The sequence below is a fragment of the Cryptotermes secundus genome, unplaced genomic scaffold (genome assembly GCF_002891405.2).
Source record: "Cryptotermes secundus unplaced genomic scaffold, Csec_1.0 scaffold546, whole genome shotgun sequence".
Lineage (NCBI taxonomy): Eukaryota > Metazoa > Arthropoda > Insecta > Blattodea > Kalotermitidae > Cryptotermes > Cryptotermes secundus.
In genome coordinates, this window is record NW_019734970.1 from 47,187 (window position 1) to 65,396 (window position 18,210).

At 37.1% G+C, this 18,210-nt stretch overlaps 2 protein-coding genes across 2 annotated transcripts in view; one reads left to right on the forward strand and one right to left on the reverse strand.

Annotated features, from left to right (window-relative positions):
- Positions 1 to 3,983, forward strand: part of LOC111869109 (mpv17-like protein) — a 17,094-nt gene extending 13,111 nt beyond the window's left edge. The window contains exons 4-6 of the mRNA XM_023860333.2: positions 101 to 213; positions 2,066 to 2,136; positions 2,628 to 3,983. Coding sequence (XP_023716101.1) covers positions 101 to 213; positions 2,066 to 2,136; positions 2,628 to 2,765 — 322 coding nt within the window. The 3' untranslated portion in view covers positions 2,766 to 3,983. The remainder of the gene's footprint in view (positions 1 to 100; positions 214 to 2,065; positions 2,137 to 2,627) is intronic.
- A 2,351-nt stretch (positions 3,984 to 6,334) lies between these two features.
- LOC111869094 (pre-mRNA-splicing factor ATP-dependent RNA helicase PRP16) overlaps positions 6,335 to 18,210 on the reverse strand; it is a 53,734-nt gene continuing 41,858 nt past the window's right edge. Inside the window, exons 16-21 of the mRNA XM_023860311.2 lie at positions 17,596 to 17,767; positions 15,086 to 15,227; positions 12,411 to 12,571; positions 11,707 to 11,861; positions 10,142 to 10,359; positions 6,335 to 7,901 (exon numbers count right to left, since the gene is read on the reverse strand). Coding sequence (XP_023716079.1) covers positions 7,829 to 7,901; positions 10,142 to 10,359; positions 11,707 to 11,861; positions 12,411 to 12,571; positions 15,086 to 15,227; positions 17,596 to 17,767 — 921 coding nt within the window. The 3' untranslated portion in view covers positions 6,335 to 7,828. The remainder of the gene's footprint in view (positions 7,902 to 10,141; positions 10,360 to 11,706; positions 11,862 to 12,410; positions 12,572 to 15,085; positions 15,228 to 17,595; positions 17,768 to 18,210) is intronic.

Genomic DNA, 18,210 nt, shown 5'->3' on the forward strand with positions numbered 1-18,210 from the left:
CATATATATATATATATATATATATATATATATATAGTAAACCATCTTGAATATGGCTGCCATAAAGGCTAATGAAATCATTGTATTCACTGTCATGTAGGTACAGATGGTTGGACAGGCGATATGTAGGGACTGCAACAAAGACGATCGTGAAGAAGCTGCTGCTAGATCAGTTTGTCTTAACTCCACCTCTCCTATGTGCCTTTTTTATTAGTAAGTTGTATCATTTAAATTATGTACTCCATTTTTTAAACAGTGACAAATCCTTCATCCACATGTTTTCTACAAATATTTATATAAATACTATGAACCAGCAATATTATATTTTGGTATCCTGCCAAACTGATTAATCATTTAGTTCACAGAGACAGACTTGGAGGTGTAACTTCTTGTCATGTCCATAGACTGGTGGTGTGCTACACTGTCATGTATTATAGATGTTTCTTGTAAAACAAGTTTTGACCTTATAAAGTCATCATGATTTACATTAAATGCATAGTGACTGCACTGTTTTATTTGAGTTCTTCGCTCTAAGATTCATCAATAATTTAGATCTAATTTTAACCATGTTTGAACATGTTAAAAAATAGAAAACTAAAAACCTATATAATACAGCAACTATATACTTAATCTACCTGATGATGACCTTATCAAGTTCAAACATGATGTAGAAGAAACAGCTGTGATACATAACCATGTATCACACTTACAAGACTACCCCTGTGAACTAAATGGTTATCAACCAGTCTAGCTCAATCAGTAAAGTATGAGGCTACAGACTGTATGACTGGAGTCTATCCCCAGCATGGACAGGAATTTTGTTTGCCATTATGTCAAGACTGGCACTAGAGTTCAATCTGTCTCCTACTGAATCAGTGACATGTGCTCTTTCTCAGGGTATGGGTGGCAAGCAGCCAGGTTATTAAGCTAACAACCTCTCAACACCATGCTGAAGTTGATATTTACTTTGTGTTCATGGTGTGGTGTACAGCTACAAGGAACAATTGTATTGTTACCTTGCAATGAACATTTCTTATGTGGCCTTCATTGAAATCCTCACTTTGGATGGAAAAGTCTATAATAGCACATTTGAAACTTATGTTATATGAATTTGTTGCTAGAATTCAAAGCTTCGCAAAATAAATCATACACAGTTATTTGGAAATTTTGTGAAGAATAAAATGGAACAAATGATATTCATTAAGAATTCTATCTTCTGGGATATAACACTATAATCCATTGAAAGTCAACTGACATTTCAGGGAACATGTCACCTCCTTCTTTGGGGACTGAAGAATAAGCCAAGCACGAAACCAGCATGAAGCAGGCAGCAAGCAGTGCTCGACTGCCAATGGACTATACATGTCCTATCCAAAAAATCAGAACTCCTAATGACCACTGCTGTGAGAACCTAAAATCCTACATAGAAATATTCATAGTCAGTGCCTGATACATCTTGCATAGTGACCTGTAAATCCATTGCTAGGTAATGGCTTGTCAAATTATGTCTCTGAGGTTATGACAGATGCTGATTCCTAAACAATGCATATAGAAACGTTTCAGTTCACACAGCAATGAACCGTTCAATCTAAAGTAATAGCTAAGAATACAATAATTCTGTGGTTGAAGGAGGTCACTTCTACACAGTTTGCCAAAAGTTTAGAACAGAAGAGTTTGCAAGACTACGGAATTAGTCAATTATGGAGCTCAAGAGAATACTAGAGGTGGGACACCAATGCAACAGCGAGAGATTCATCATCCAGAAGGATTTACGTGTGAACTGCTGTAATCAAGTGTAACTGTAATAGAGATGCCTAATAAATCCTATCAATCAAATCTAAAACACAATACCAGTTACGTGTACCCCCCCTACATGTGACAATATGCAGCTTCAGTTGGCAACAGAGAGGATTAACACATGTTATTGTTTGTGATGAACATATAAATGACTATAATGGAACATGCATGATTTTAAGTGTATGTAAATATTTCAACAACTAAGCTTCATTATGTTCAGCTGGGCACCAGTTTGCTAACCACTGATTTGCTTTGTTTTATTCTGCAGTTATGAGTGCAATGGAGGGGAAAGCTGACATACTTGAAGAATGTAGGAGAAAAATGGTACCAACATTTCAGGTAAATTCACACCAAAATCAAAGAGCAAACCTGAAACATTGTAATTAACTCCCTCATGCAAAATCTTCCTTTGTCTGACCAAGAATTATCAGTCATAGGACCTGGAGTTCAGTCACCATTTCATTATAACCTCAGTCCTCAGTTTGTAATTCTACTCTGACCTGGCAGCAGCTACTCAAAATAAAGAAACTTAAGTCCAAGTGTTTCTGATGACCATTGACTATTATTTTGGGTCCATTGAGTTTCTTCAGTGTTTCAGAAACTTATCTTTCATCATCAGTTGTGAGGGTCCAGCCCTGGAATTGAGCCTAGCTCCTTCTAAATGGCTTAACTGAGTAGGAATCCTTCTTCCCTTACACCTGATAACAGAAACAGATCAGTTCTTGAACCACTGTATCTGAAAAATCTCAAGACAATGTCCAAAATAATAATCATATTTATTGTTTAAGTAAAGAAACAAGACACATTACTGATGGTGATATCTGTTTCAGACAAGCTGTATGTTCTGGCTACCAGCACAAACACTGAACTTTATTTTTGTACCTCCTGTGGCACGTGTCGTATATGTGGGTACCTGTGCTTTCATCTGGATCAACATCCTTGTTTGGATCAAACGACAGAAATATTAAGCATCAGTGACTGCCCTCCCTGCTGATATCAGGCCACATCACACTGTTGAAACCAGAGGGACTGTAAATATCGAAAACTTTCATCTCACTCAACAAACAAACTGCAAACCCTCTGCTATGAATGCCACAAGGCAGAATCAACTAGTCAAGCCTATGTAAGTTTTGAGGTCAAGCCTAGTTTAACAGCATCATCATCTCTGCAAGATAAGTCTCATCTGGATCAGATAATTAAGATGCAAGTTCCTAAAGTGACTATACAAAATCTCTGGAAATCACTTGTATAAATACTGAAACAAATGCAAAATTCTGGAGACTCTCGATATTCAGAATCTGCTGTGATGTCATAAGTGACAGAGACTGGTCAATGTATACCAGGTGGCACAAGAAGAGTGTTCTTTCAAAAAATTATAAAAATGCATGACTTGAATGAAACTCGTACAAGCTGTGTAGAACAGGCCTAAAGATGTGTACATAAAGTTTTATTTGCTTCAGACGACTTGTTATACAGAAAAATATTTTCAATTTTGAATGTTAAAAATACGCATTTTCCTAGTCAGAATCTAAGAAAGTCATTATCTTTTTTGAGATCAATTCTGACAAAAAGTGTGATTGAATTATGAACAAAATGCCTATTTTTAACATTCAAAGTGGACAATATTCTTCTCTGTTAATGAATTATCTGAACTGAAAAAAATCTTCTTGTACACATAGGTATGCTCTACACAACTCATATGAGTTTCATTCTGATCCACACAATCATTCACTTTTACCATACTTTTTCTTTTTCCACCACCCATTACACACAAAACTTACAGGACCCTGTCCTTACTAGCCAAGAAATAGCCCAAAAGGAAAGCAATGGGTGAGGTTAAGCAGTCAGTCTCACTCCAATAGTAACTTCATGTTGAGAACGTTTATAATTCAGACTAGATACAATCCTTTCAGCCCAAATAAAACAGAAATGCATAAAGTTACATAATAGTCTCGTGGGAAATTAAAATATGGAGATGACATACAAACATTTTTCTCTGAGCTTTCTTCTTCCTCCAGACTGCCAGATTCTTATTGCAGGAATGTTTCCCTGTCTGTGACAAGAATAAATGATATCCTGACACACAATTATACATTCAGGTTTAAAAAATGTTATAATGTAATTTGTCAATGAAGTGCTCTTTTCTTATAAGCTGCCACATTTACTGGAATAAAGGTTGCCAAATATTTTACTGTATGATAAAGTAATGGACATGGTATGATTCCTGACACTGCAGCCTGGGATCCACAGTTCAGTCCCCACTTTAGAGTGACTGGAGGATTATGAAATCTACAGCCAGGCAAGAAACTATCTCCCTCTCTATTATAAACTATAATAGTGCAGGGACAGGCTACAGACTGTAGGACCATTCCTGTCAATTCCTGACAAAAGAATGTATTTTCTCTTTACTATCTTCAGAACTCAGGTTCTATCTCCTCTCGCTCTCCCACAAGAGTGACCACCTTCCGTTGCAGCCTGTCAGGTGCATCACCCTACACACTCTTATTATTATTATTATTATTATTATTATTATTTGGAGGGGGTGGGTTTCCCCATGCACTGCAACCATTTGTTGATCTATTGTGCGTCCCCCTTTAATTATTCTACTAGTCGCCATGCCCTTGCAGTACTGGTGCTCGCTATCAGCCCCGTTCTGCCAGCGAGGTCGGCCCTCTCTGGCAGTGGTCCCCGATACTTCCCCATCTACCGGAGGAATTGGAAACTACTTGGGCGGGAAACTTTGCCTAATTTTGCTCAGAGGTCTCCTAGAGACATGAGGATCTTTTACGTGCCGTAAATCTACAACACGGGACACACGGCTTAAAGTCCCTCCCAGAGGACTTGTTCCCTGAATTTTTCTGCCCTTAAAAATTCCACGACCTCCGCCGGGTCTGAACCCGTGTACCTTGAGTCACGAGGTGGGAACGTTACACCCTACACACTCGGTTACACTGCAAATGGAAGATGGTTGTTCCTCTGAAATGTTGGTATCCACCTATAAGACTATACGGCATCAAGACCACAATCTGAATACTATGAGGCCACAGAGTATGACAGTTATCCTACTTCTGAGAGTGTGAACTGGTAAGGAAGACTCACTTTACAGTATAATGCATGTAGTCCCATAGCAATGAATAATGCTCATTTATTTCCACATGATCTCAACAGTTTCAAATCAATCAATGATTCCCCCGGTCATATCTTGGTTGGGCTACTGTGTCTCCTGACAGGTTTCTCATTACGTTTCTCAGTCTCTCCAGGAAAATACATACACAGTACCTTGAAAATGGTTGTGATCACCTCCTTCCAAATTCTTACCTACCCATCATTCATAATCTATTTACTCATCTCATTCAATGCTACATAATCTATAGCTGAAAAAGCATTGTTAAATAACAAGAACAAATAAATAAATTTCTTCCAAGTCCACCGAATGTACGATAGTTTTCAGTATAACATATGAGTTTTATGGAACTCTTTGAAACTGTTCTAACAGCAGCCCAGAAATCAGCTTGCTGTATATTCCTGATTGTGCACAGATTATCCAGTTTTCAGCTCATCCATGCAAGTTTCTCAGACATATATGCAACCTGGTGGAAAGTTTGCTGTTTGTCCACATGCACAAACAACCCAAACACCAGTAGATGGATTTTGATGAAATCTGTTATTCTAGAATTTTATGACTATTATCATACCATTGAGTTTGAAAAACTGTAACAATCACTTTACATTAAGACCTATGTATGTCTCTATGCATATCTCAAGCATAACATGCTGAACATTTGTTAGAATGGAAAATATTTCAAGAAAAAAGTGAAACAATTTATTTTAAATACACTTTTTCCATAAGCCTCACAGTCTTCCAGATAAACAAAATGGAAGCAGTGCATACATTTCCAAATTAGAGTAACTGTGATTTTTTATTATCTGTGCATCTCTTCCTCGCCATTAGCACAGACAACTGAGAGCATACCACGCTCAAAAAAAATCCATAAGGATGAGCTACATAAAGCAAGGATATAAGGTTTCACCAGGATATTCTTTTCTTAAGAAATAAATCCATATTTTTCTGGAGTTTACATTGTATCATTGTGTACAGAATGAAAACTAAATGTTATTTACTCTGCAACATTTTTACAGTATTTAAATGACTGAAAGTACTAGCTATGATTTCAACACAAGTAATGTTTTGTTAAAAAAGAAAAAAAAGTAAACATATCCCTGTACCAGGCCATGAAGGCCCATAGGGTTGTGAGACATTGAGGGTCCCACATTATCTAGACAATCGGCTCAAAGATGGCGGTAAGGTTGTCAGCCTTAAGCGCCAGCCACACTTTACTCCCCAGGATGTAATGTTTAGTACCAAAAAGAATGTAATAATTGTATTTTAATACCCATAATGTTAAATAATCATGTCTTAAATATGATGCAGTGATATATGTTTACTGGATGGCACAAAAAAATCAGTTTAAGAATTGGTATACAATGAACAGCTATATACATTAGAATGGAATTCATTCAAGTTATACAAGATATCTAAGTATGTGTACAGAGAGATTTATTCAGTTCAGTTCATTCATTACACAGAAAAATATTTTCCATTTTGAATGTTAAACACAGGGATTTTATTTATAACTAAACCACTTGTTTTTATCACAATTGTCACTGAACAGGGCCCAGTTTTCTTGGATTACTGACTGAACCCATTTCTTGCATTTGTTGGTGGATGATTGGATGTTATCTACTCTGACAGGCCACACAATTTTGGTTCTTTGTTGCAGGAACTGCAAGACTTAAACATTTCTTCCAAGTTCTTGTGCACTAGCTGTTCAGTATCATTCCAAACATGATAATCGAATGGCTCTGAATCTCGGAATTTACATAGCCATTCTGTGGATCAGACAAATTCAACTGTAGCATCCGAGACAAGCAAAGGGGAGTAATAAAAAAACAAAAACGCCTTTTTTAATATTTAAAATGGAAAAATCTTTTGTAAACATACTTGGTAATGTTCTTCCCAACTCATAATGCTGTTAACTTTTACCAAGTCCTTTTGCATTTCTGCACCAATCAGTAGTACGTATAAGCCAAAACAGTTCAGTCTGTATAGTGAAAATCTGTAAGCAGAATGACTGGCTTCTGACTTCAAACATGCATAGGAACATCTGTCTATGTCACTAGGTGAACACCAGCTCTGTGGCTCATCAAACCTCCTATCCACTGAGTACCAGGGGTTCTTTTCTATGGGTAAAGTGGACAGAGCTGAAAGCTGACCACTCAGTGCCATCCAGCACCACCTAGTGCCAAAGTTAAGAATGTGTGGAACTATACCTCCACTCCCCCATATGTCTTCATGATGTAGTGACTAGTACATGTCAGGACACTAACAAAGGAAGAGAAAGTAATGACAGAGGAATAGGAAGTTAAGAAGATGAAGGATCAGGGAAAAAGAGGGAAGGAGAAGAGGAAAAACTGTAAGAAGATGGAGAACAGAAATTAAGAGAATAAGAAGGACAATGGAGAAAGAGAATATATAAAGAATAATAATATTAGAAAGTAAGAGGAGGAGATGATGATTCTTTCTTGGATTATCGCTGCCCTGCTCACTTCAAATAATATATTTTCCTGCTGTTCTCTGATATTCTCACATGCTAAGTCCAGTACACTACAACACAAGATTCCACACAGTTTGTGTTACTGTAGTGACAAAATTTGTCAGCTGATAGACAACAGCTAACTCTAATTCTGTCATTGAAACAATTATTCCATTTGCGCTGCCTGGAATCCAACTTTGTAAGACAAAGACATGACATTCTGCAGGTAAGTTATGTTCTGACTTCTCTTCATATACCAGCATCTCTGCCAACAGGAAGAGAAGGGCCTGTTTTGGTTGCATTCTGGCCATCCTCTCTACTTATGCTCTGTACTGTATCTGTACAGCCTGCATTACCGCACTATGCATTACAACGCTACTGTCACAAGAGCAACAGTGTATGCTGATTGTCCAGCATGCTATAGGAACACCAGATCCTCAAAGTCCAAATCGTGCAGGAGTTCTGCACGGTGTTCCAGGCTCCCTTACTCCTGGAGTTACTATTTCTGCCCTGAAAAAAAAAATGAACATGTTTATCATTTGACAGCATCTTAATTTCTATAGGGTCGACAGCTTAACTATTATATTTCCATGCTTGAAACCAAAACTACACTGATTCAAATGCCACTTCATGAATCAAGTTTCCAGTGTCGCAAAGACATTACAGCTGTCTCTGCAATCGAGCACTAAGTAATCACAATCACCAAGACATTACAGCTGTCTCAGCAATCGAGCACTAAGTAATCACAATCACCAGTCAGTTAGTTAACTCTACACGTGTGTTGACTACTTTACCAATTCATGCTACATGTCCAGCCTAATGTAACCATCTTGATTTGATTACACTAATAATAACAAGATTTCAATGGGTGTATTCCATGATATAGTGCAAAAAATTACCAAAGGCATTTTTTAAGCCTATTAAGTACTCCTATACTTAAATAGAAAGTCTCCCATAATGAATTTCAACAAAGTAGAAGGATTCATGGGATACATGGAAAATTCATTTATAGCTATATGTAAACCAAGCCTTAATGTGGATCAATATGGCTGTAAATGTGAATTTCCTGAATCCCAAATTGAATTTCACCAAATTTTTGCAACTATTTGCAAGATGCACGAAGAAGCCCATTTATGGCTTTGTGCAAATTTAAGTTTTATTATGGACCAATAATATTGTTGAAACAAAGTAGAACAGCCCAGCAAGTTTTGGTAAAAGTCTTCCACATCTAATTCCAAAAATACCTGCAGAACTGTTTATGGGACACACAGAAAAGTTAATTTAAAGCCTTGTGTTAACCAGGCTTCAATGGGTTGGATCTGAGGTTCTCACGGCAGTGACCATGAAGAGTATGGACATCTGGGTTGTACTGTCATAGTTCAGAGGAAGCGCAACGTTTCAGAGGAACATATCACCTCCTTCTTCAGGGTCAAAGAGAAAGCCAAGAAAGAAATGAGCAGAAGCAGGTGGCAAACTGCTGAAGATGGAGGTGTATGTTCCTCCAAAACACAGGGCTCTCTCCATACTACACAGCATTACAGCCCAGAAGACTATGCTTGAAGCCTTCTTATGGATCAATATGGCCGAAATTCACACTGCTGAATTTTTAGTGAAAATTTCCCATATCAAATTTGAAGAAAGTACATCCAACAGTTTAGCACCAATATCAGGTCACAGACAGACAGACAAACATAACCTTCACATAACGCACAGAACACTTAAAAATGAGAATAAAGTCGAACAAGCTATACATACAATATTAGAGTCAATTTTACCGACCACACAACATATTTTTATTATTGTTACACTACATGTTTCGACCTCAAGGGGTCATCCTCAGGTGTATAAACACAGCTGTATAATTACACACAATCACATTCATCTTTTCACTTATTCGATCCTGTATCTTATTCAGGCTCACGCTCAATAATATATCAAGTTCCTCTCACAAAACACAAGTTAAAATTGTTCTAAAAGTCAAAAGTTAAAATTTAAATTTAAAATTGTTTAAAAAATTTAAAGTTTGTGAATCAAATTTCAATTCAGGTCACTAGTTATGCTTTCACTTTCACTTTTTTCAGTCACTTCCTACTTATGTTCATCACTGCGTCAAGTTCGCTTTAACTAGTTTAATTATATTATTGATTAAACGTTCATGAATTAAAGTTCAATTTTATTATAGATCAGTAGCCATCACGACATGGACCGTAACAGATCCACAACTTTAGAAGACGCAGTAGAACAGCAAGACCTCCAAAAAGTGAAAAAGTGCAATCTATAATAAAATTGAACTTTAATTCATGAACGTTTAATCAATAATATAACTAAACTAGTTAAAGTGAACTTGATGCAGTGATGAACGTAAGTAGGAAGTGACTGAATACAAGTGAAAGTGAAAGCATAACAACTGACCTGAATTGAAAGTCAATTCAAAAACTTTAAATTTTTTAAACAATTTTAAATTTAAATTTTAACTTTTGACGTTTAGAACAATTTTAACTTGTGTTTCGTGAGAGAAGCTTGATATATTATTGAGCATGGGCCTGAATAAGATACAGGATCGAATAAGTGAGAAGATGAATGTGATTGCGTGTAATTATACAGCTGTGTTCGTACACCTGAGGATGACCTCTTGAGGTCGAAACATGTAGTGTAATAATAATAAAAATATGTTGTGTGGTCGGTAAAATTGACTCTAATATTGATTAAATACACAACAGGATGCAAGAAACAATTAAAGCTACACATACACTCGAGTCCCAACTTGCAACTTTCGTTCTTGCTCCTCTTTGCGAGCCTTGATTTCTTCCTGAGCAATCTTCATTTGCCCTTCCATCTCCTGAAGATGTTCCAGTGCTTGACGACGCTTAGCACGTCCAGAACGTCCAGTTTCTTTCACGGAGAAGAACATGGGCCCTAACTCTGCCAGCCAATGGCCGTCCACTGCTGTCACGCACTGCATGTACTCCTGCACAGCACATTTATGAGAAGTTGATATGCCACTCACTGCATGACAATGGCATATATTACAGCACCAGAAACACATGCAGAATTTCATTTTGGGGAAATAAAGAAAGGGATATTTTGAACAAGGAATTCTTAACAGAACTCATAAACCTACTTTCCCGCTAGAAATATTTTAGAGTCCATCAGATCTATTACTCTATTATTATTTTTATTTTAACTTTAGAAAGTACTTAAATACAGGCCTTGTATATACTCAATTTGTCAAACGTACCCTCAAAATTTTGCATTATCATCATATTTGTAACTGCTGATTTACATCAGTATTTCACACATAATATTTACAATATATTCTATGAATATCCCTGAACTAAACTTACATGACCAGCTCCAAGTGATCAAGAGTTATTGCAATCAAACTGAAAGCTAAAGAAAATTCTTGCATGGCCATACTGTTATTTTACTAACTCCACTGAGCTGAATCTTTTGTGGGAAGCCACCAGTTGCTCAGCTACTCAAGAATTTTCAAACATTTTATGGAACCTGAAGGTTCACGACTGTCCACAACAGTCCACCATTGGTCCCTGCCCTGAGCAAGAAGAATCCAGTCCACACTGCACCATCTAGGATTCATTTTAATATTAACCTCCCACCTACATCTAGGTCTACTGCTATTTTACATTTTATAAAAATATTACCTTGACAAAATTTGTGTCTTTTACCAAGACACTGTCATGTTTTTATGGCTGCATGACCAAGAGTAATGGGTTTTGGATTGGATTTATTGGCATCTTCTTGTAAAAACTCTCACAGTAACAATGACTTACAGCAACTCACAATAAATGACTGCCTACGACTGTTCCCATTCTGGTCTCTCTCTATTCTGATCTGAACTATGACTGACTAGAGCCTGATTCATGAATGACTTCATTCTGGGCTGAACAGCCATATCCATGAAAACACCTGGTGATCCCAAAAATCTATTTTCATGGAAACATCTTTCATTTTTTTATCCCAGGAAACATGTTCCATAACAAGTTTGCTTCCAAGAATCTACCTCCATAGAAACGTGTTTGTCAACGTGTTTACAGGTCACAATATACTACCGCATGTCATTTCACAACCCTAAAGCAAGTGTTTTTAGTCTCACTTCATCTCATAAATTCGTGTGTCTACCATATGGTTATTATGTAATGTAGGAAATTAAACATTATGGCACCACAGTAGTCTCCAGTGGCACAATATTCAAACCAGTTTCTTGAAAATCAGTTATCTGGTTCAGAAGTTGAAATGAGGGCACAAAGACACTTATGTGAGCTTCAAAAGCCACTACAAACATAACACAGCTCACCTTCGCAGTCATTATAAGCTCATGGTACACAACAAAGTCGGGAGTGAAGCCCATTCCAAAGAGGGCTGATGTTGGATGAAGGTGACATGGCATTCCTGTCCGACAGTTCACATACTCTCCAATACCCTTCAGTCTGGCAGCCTGATGAAAGTATGCTGCAATATAGGAGGTAATATGAATTATATGAAGTGTCTACATCTTAGGGAGAACTTTTATTTTATTCAACCTTCTGCTGTTGCCCCACAAGTCAGGATAGCAGCTGGTTGCTATGGTGCTATGGGCTCTCTGTGATTGAATGATCCATCATATCAGCACTCAGCCCTGTCTGCCTCAAAACAGCATGTGTTGGCCAGGTTACCAGTTTCCATTAACACATCATTTCTGGCTGCATTTTGACTGTTCGACATTTAGAGTCAAAATGAAGATTTTACAACAGTACTACCTTCTTCCATCCAAGTCAGAGGTTGCAATAGCACAGAGAGGTCAGGCCAGGGATCACTATACCACCTCCAGACTGTAGTGGATCTACATTGCAGTCTACCTTTGACCCTTATTGTGTATTAATGAGAAATGTTCACAATTTACTACTAGAAAAGCATTCCTACCTCTTCCATTGACTTGTAATGGAAGCAGCATATTCACCCAAAATGTACCTAACTTTAACAGTTTCCTTCACTCTTCACTCATTTGTAAGACAGGCATACCTGAGCAAATGCACTTGCGAATAATATCCCACTCGGTGCCACACGACACAACCTCAATTTTCTGTTGGACCAAAATATCCTTCAACTGTTGACGGACTTCGCGCACTTTGCGCATTGCTTTCACATGAATGAAGTGGTCGTTACACCACCCTGCAGAGTAACTGCACAGAACCTTATGTTAGTATAGCACAACACATGAATTTCCTCTATAAGAACAGCCACATTCACTGTCAATCAGCCCTTAAACAATTACTGTAGTATGTGACATATCACCATGGACTGATATAATGAACAGACAGTAAAGCCATGCTAATCCAGAGTAAAGAGTAACTGGGGGGGGAGGTCATCACGATTAAGCAATAATCCAGGTTAATGATGCAAAAGGTAGCCCTAAAAGACAAAAAATAACTTAGAACACAAATAAATGGAAAATTTAATGATATAAGTAGTAAAAGTAAAAAAGTAAAAAGTAAAGCTATCCCTGTAACAGGCCATGAAGGCCCATAGGGTTGTGAGATGTTGAGTGTCCCACATTATCTAGACAATCGGCTCAAAGATGGCGGTAAGGTTGTCAGCCTTACACGCCAGCTGCGCTTTACTCCCCAGGGAAATTATTTACTTAATTCCTGGTAATCATTTCTGTTAGAGGCTGAGTGAACCCCAGGGCCATAGTGCAGCTGGAAGGATTAGGTCAAGTGAAAAAAAATCCAATGACCTGCTGATGAAAATAAATAACAAAACATCACAGTACAGCCTTCATTTAAAAACTATAAAAAGACAGTACATTTATATTAATCAAGAGAAGACTCAGAAATTGTACTTGTTTCTGAATGTAATAATGCAAGTTTGAAGAAACTCTCAAGTTTTGTCTGACTAGACAAATGACTCATCTGCCTTCCTAAATGCCACCTGTCTTATGTACTCAGCTGCGAACAGCATTTTTTCATTTTTCATACTTTGACCCGGATTATCTGACACCCAGATTAACTGCAACCAGATTAGTGAGGGTTTGCTGTAAATGTAAAGTTGTCTGTGTTTAAGTGACACTAAATAAATATGTAATGGGATTCTAGAGCTCAACATCAGATGGAAGTAAGTGGTCAGTTTCAAGCTGCAGCTGCTATAACAGAAGAATCCCACCACTACTCAGAACTGAGCACCACTTAAAGCTTGTCGCCATCCACTTTACTGAGTGACCTATCCCAGACTGATAATGCGACAACATGAATTACTTACAGTGTATATCAGACATTTCATTAAAGCCCATTAGTATTTTCAGAGATGAAATCTGCAAATGGACAGACCTATTATTCCTTGCAACTTTTTACAGGACTGCTGGATTTGCACTCACTAGACACTGCAGACTAATTCTGAACCTGCCTACCATTTACATACATAAGTATCATTTTTACATTCCTGTTACTTTATCCCTCTCAGGTCTAAGTACCCTTCATAGCTATTTGTTCCCCTCTGAGACAAAACACAGGTTTCATACTCACACAAAACAAACACATTAATTATACTCATAACACTCATGGCTGGGGGTACGCGGTAGCGTAGTTGGTTGAGGGGTTATGCTACAAGTCAGAAGGTCACGGGTTCAAGTCCCGATGAGGTCACTGGATTTTTTCAGTTGGCCTAATCCTTCCAGCCTATGGCTGGAAGTGAAGTAAACCCTATGGCCCTAGGGTTTACTCAGCCTCTAACAGAAATAAGTACCAGGAATTAATTAAATAATTTTCCTGGGGAGTAAAGCGCGGCCAGCGCATAAGGCTGACAACCTTGCCGCCATCTTTGAGTCGATTGTCTAGATAATGTGGGAGCCTCAACGTCTCACAACCCTATGGGCCTTCATGGCCTGGTACAGGGATAGCTTTACTTTTTACACTCATGGCTGTGTTCAACGTGTGACATAGTCACTAAAGACAAATGACCGTGATGGGTGACTGCCATACAATAAACTTCCACCCCAAACAAGAATATTCAAGATGGCCACAGACAATAAACCAACAAAACCATAAGTAAAATCATATATACAGTAACTGAATATGCATATGGACCTAAAACTAAAGCTCTAACATAACGCATCACAAAATACAGATAAGGCAACACATACAGTTCAGGAACACCTAAATAAAACAGATGGTTAACCAACATAACCAGAAGTAATCCAAGGCAACTACATAAGAGAAACATAACAGCATTAGTGAGCAGCAGGTTCCTTCCATCATAATAACCCGTACACCTGATGATGGCCAGTTAGGCCCAAACACATGGTGTCAACAAAGAGAAACGACAAGAGAATAGTCACCAATACTGCACACAGACAGCACAAAAGCATAATGCAAAGTCCTATCAAAGATTATGGTTGTGCAGTAACAATTTATGGCAGACAAATATGAATATCAACTGCTGTTTTAACTGCAACTGCATTACATAAAGGTATAAGTTATGGAATGTCAAAAAATTCCTTATACTAAATAAAGTTCACTTACTAAACTAAAATTCTGTAAATGAGACTACAATACATTGTTTAAATCAGGTTTCAGCTGAGATCAGAGAAATAATTCAGTGAATATGGGATTTTAATAAATATAGGAACATTAAATTTGTATGTCATTTATTCTGAATTATCGACAATCCTGAGATAGCAAACAGCCAAGCAAATCACTTACTTATTACTCTTCCACTGATTGTAAACATTGAGGTATGTTAGATGGTCAGACTCAGGTACTTGGAACTTCTCTCGTACAGCGTCTGCCTCCTCTTCTCGGCCTTTCGGACGGTAAAATATAGATGGCACTGACAGCATCGACACTGTAACAAATTCAACATGAATCAGAACCAATATAGGCTTAGATCAAATTGTGATCATCTGAGTTGGAATACCATGTAGTCTTACATGAGAACACAAACGTTTCAGTGGGATATGCTGTCTCCATCTTCATGGACGAAGTATGCAGGATGAGAATTCAGTTCGTAGACAGGTTGTAAGGAAGATGGTCAAACAGACCCATGTATGAAATCAGCTGTTGTTTTAATAAATTGAGTATAGTAATCATAAAAATGGCAATCAAAAGATGTGACATACACTGTCATTTTGTCAGCCATTTTACTCTATGCAAAACATATGAATGTACAAATCACTTACTGTAAAATTTTAAACAATGACATAAATTGAATGCGAGTAAACTTTTATTCATTAACTAAACATAATTTGTCCCGCACTGTGTTGGTGAAATAATAAGAGCTCTAAGAAAAAAAGAAAAACATTAAAAAAAACCTGCTTTGGCTCAAAATTCAGTATAAAAAACTCACAAAATGGAAAATTTATGTATCTAGATTTGTAATCAGCATATCAGAATTAATTTAAAATCCTAGTTTTCTCTTTTATGTTACCCCAACTTCGCTGACTACTGTAGTTATACCATGCACATGACCATCAATCATATAGGTTATGTTTAGCTCTTGTTTTTCCAAATTACATTTGACAAGTCATATCAATCTCAGAACTGAAAGCCTCCACTAGCGCTGAGCCTACTATAAGTACAATTTTTCGGGACAGTAGAACTATTCAAATTACCAGACCCCTTTTTTATATAAATAATGAGGTGGTTTGTTCACTGGATGTAAAATTTTTGGGTATTTGCGTTACTGAAGATTTAAATTGGGCAACCCACACCCAATATGTATGTCAAAAACCTAGCAAGACTACCTATTTGATAAAATCCCTACGGGACTCAGTGAGCCAAACTGTTTTAAGAAGTGTGTATCTTGCAAAATTTGAGTCCGTGTTGAAATATGGTATTATTTTTTGGGGTGGGGTGCAAAAGGACTCCGAAACTCTATTTAAACTGCAGAAAAAAATGTGTAAGGGTGACAAAATGTGTTAAAAATAGAGTTTCCTGTAGAAATTTGTTTCGTGGATTAAAGATTTTAACTGTTACTTCCTTATATATTTTTGACATCCTATGTTTTATAATAAAAAAATAGATTTACACCGCCCAGTATTCTGATGTACATGGTTATAACACTATTCATACACACAATTTGTATGTACAATTTTGTAATACTGAGCATATCAAGAGAGGGGTGATTAGTATGGGAACCAAAATATTTAATGGCCTTCCAACTGAATTAAAGAATAACTTTAATTGTTTCTTGCATCCTGTTGTGTATTTAATCAATATTAGAGTCAATTTTACCGACCACACAACATATTTTTATNGCTGTAATATTGAATTAAAGAATGTAATAAATTTTAATGTTTTTAAGAAGAAACTTAAGAATTATTTGTTGTGTAATTTTTTAATAATTGTTGACATGGACTGCTTGTTGATAAATCTGTCTGTATATTTTTATGCCTTTTTTGGAGTATTTATTATTATTAATTGCTGACATAAACTGCTTGTTAATAAATCTGTCTATATGTTTAAAATAATTATTATGTCTTTTTTTGGAGTATTTATTATTCTTAAATTAAGTTAAATATGTATTTTGAAATGTATTGCTGTATTATAGTGATGAATCACTGTGTGAATTTTATGTTATTTTTACTTATGTTATTTTTGATGTGAGGTTGTTGATATTTGACATGTCCAATTATAATTCTCTACAGCTATGGATGAAATAAATAAATAATAATAATAATAATTTTGTGGTACTGAAGCCAGGAAGCAATTAAGGTCCTTTACATTTTAATGGTCTATGCCTCAGTACTGAATATTTGATGTAGGAGAGAAAACTTCCACTCATCAACCCCCAAGCAGCCAGACCACCACTGGGTCTCGTTAGGGCCCTTAAAAAGAGGAATGTTCTCAGGGGTATAGCCAGAACCTTTTCAGAAAGGTCTTTCTAATATCTACTGGCTCAACCATGAACAGCTGAAGCTCATTCTATGCCTGGATAAAGCCAGATATTGATAAGATATGTGGTTGAAGGATTCTTCTGCATTTTCTGCATACAGAATCACCTGACAGGCCCATAACATGTACATGCCATTTCAGTGTAGAGTGGCCAACACACAATCCTGCTATCAGTCTACAGAGGTTCCTGTCCAAGACAAGTAGGTCCTTAGACAGTATTTCCGAAGGCCCTTCAGTGAAGAGTTTCGACTGAAGGCAAGGCAGCCCCATGTTCAAAGTGCAAAATGTATGCTTAAGGGTTAAACAAATTAAACCTGTACCTATAATCAGAATTTCTGCTGAGCAGCCCATCTGACATGAAACAATGAGCATCTGGCACTGTGGCGGATCCAGTGGGAACTCCGCCATCTGGCGGCCCAGTGGGGTCAGAGTTCCTGTGTGATCTAGGGCTCCTAGAATCCACAGCTGATACAGAGAGTTCAAGATATTGTCCTGCAAAACAAAAATGTTTGTGCATGAAACTGTCTGCTGATGCACACCAGCTCAAGTTACTAGAAATACAAACTGGAATAATTCCTTAATTACCAGAATAAAGCCCACCAAAATTTGAATGGGGAATTATTACAATGAATTTCATCAAAAATATGAATATCAATTATTTGGAATAATTATATAATTAATATATATATACAGAGTGTCCCAGGAGGAATGGACCAAACTTCGGGAGGGTGTTCCTTATGTTAAAGTATGCCGATATAACCCAAAACACCTATGTCCAAAGATGAACGGTTACAGAGATAATGGCCAGAGAAGTGTCAAACTTTGACCGGTGTTACACACTTGTTGATTACAAAATACATATTAAAACTGGCAGGAATATGTGGATTCTGTAATGTTAATAATGTACGTAACATCAAACTAACTTGTGAGTGACG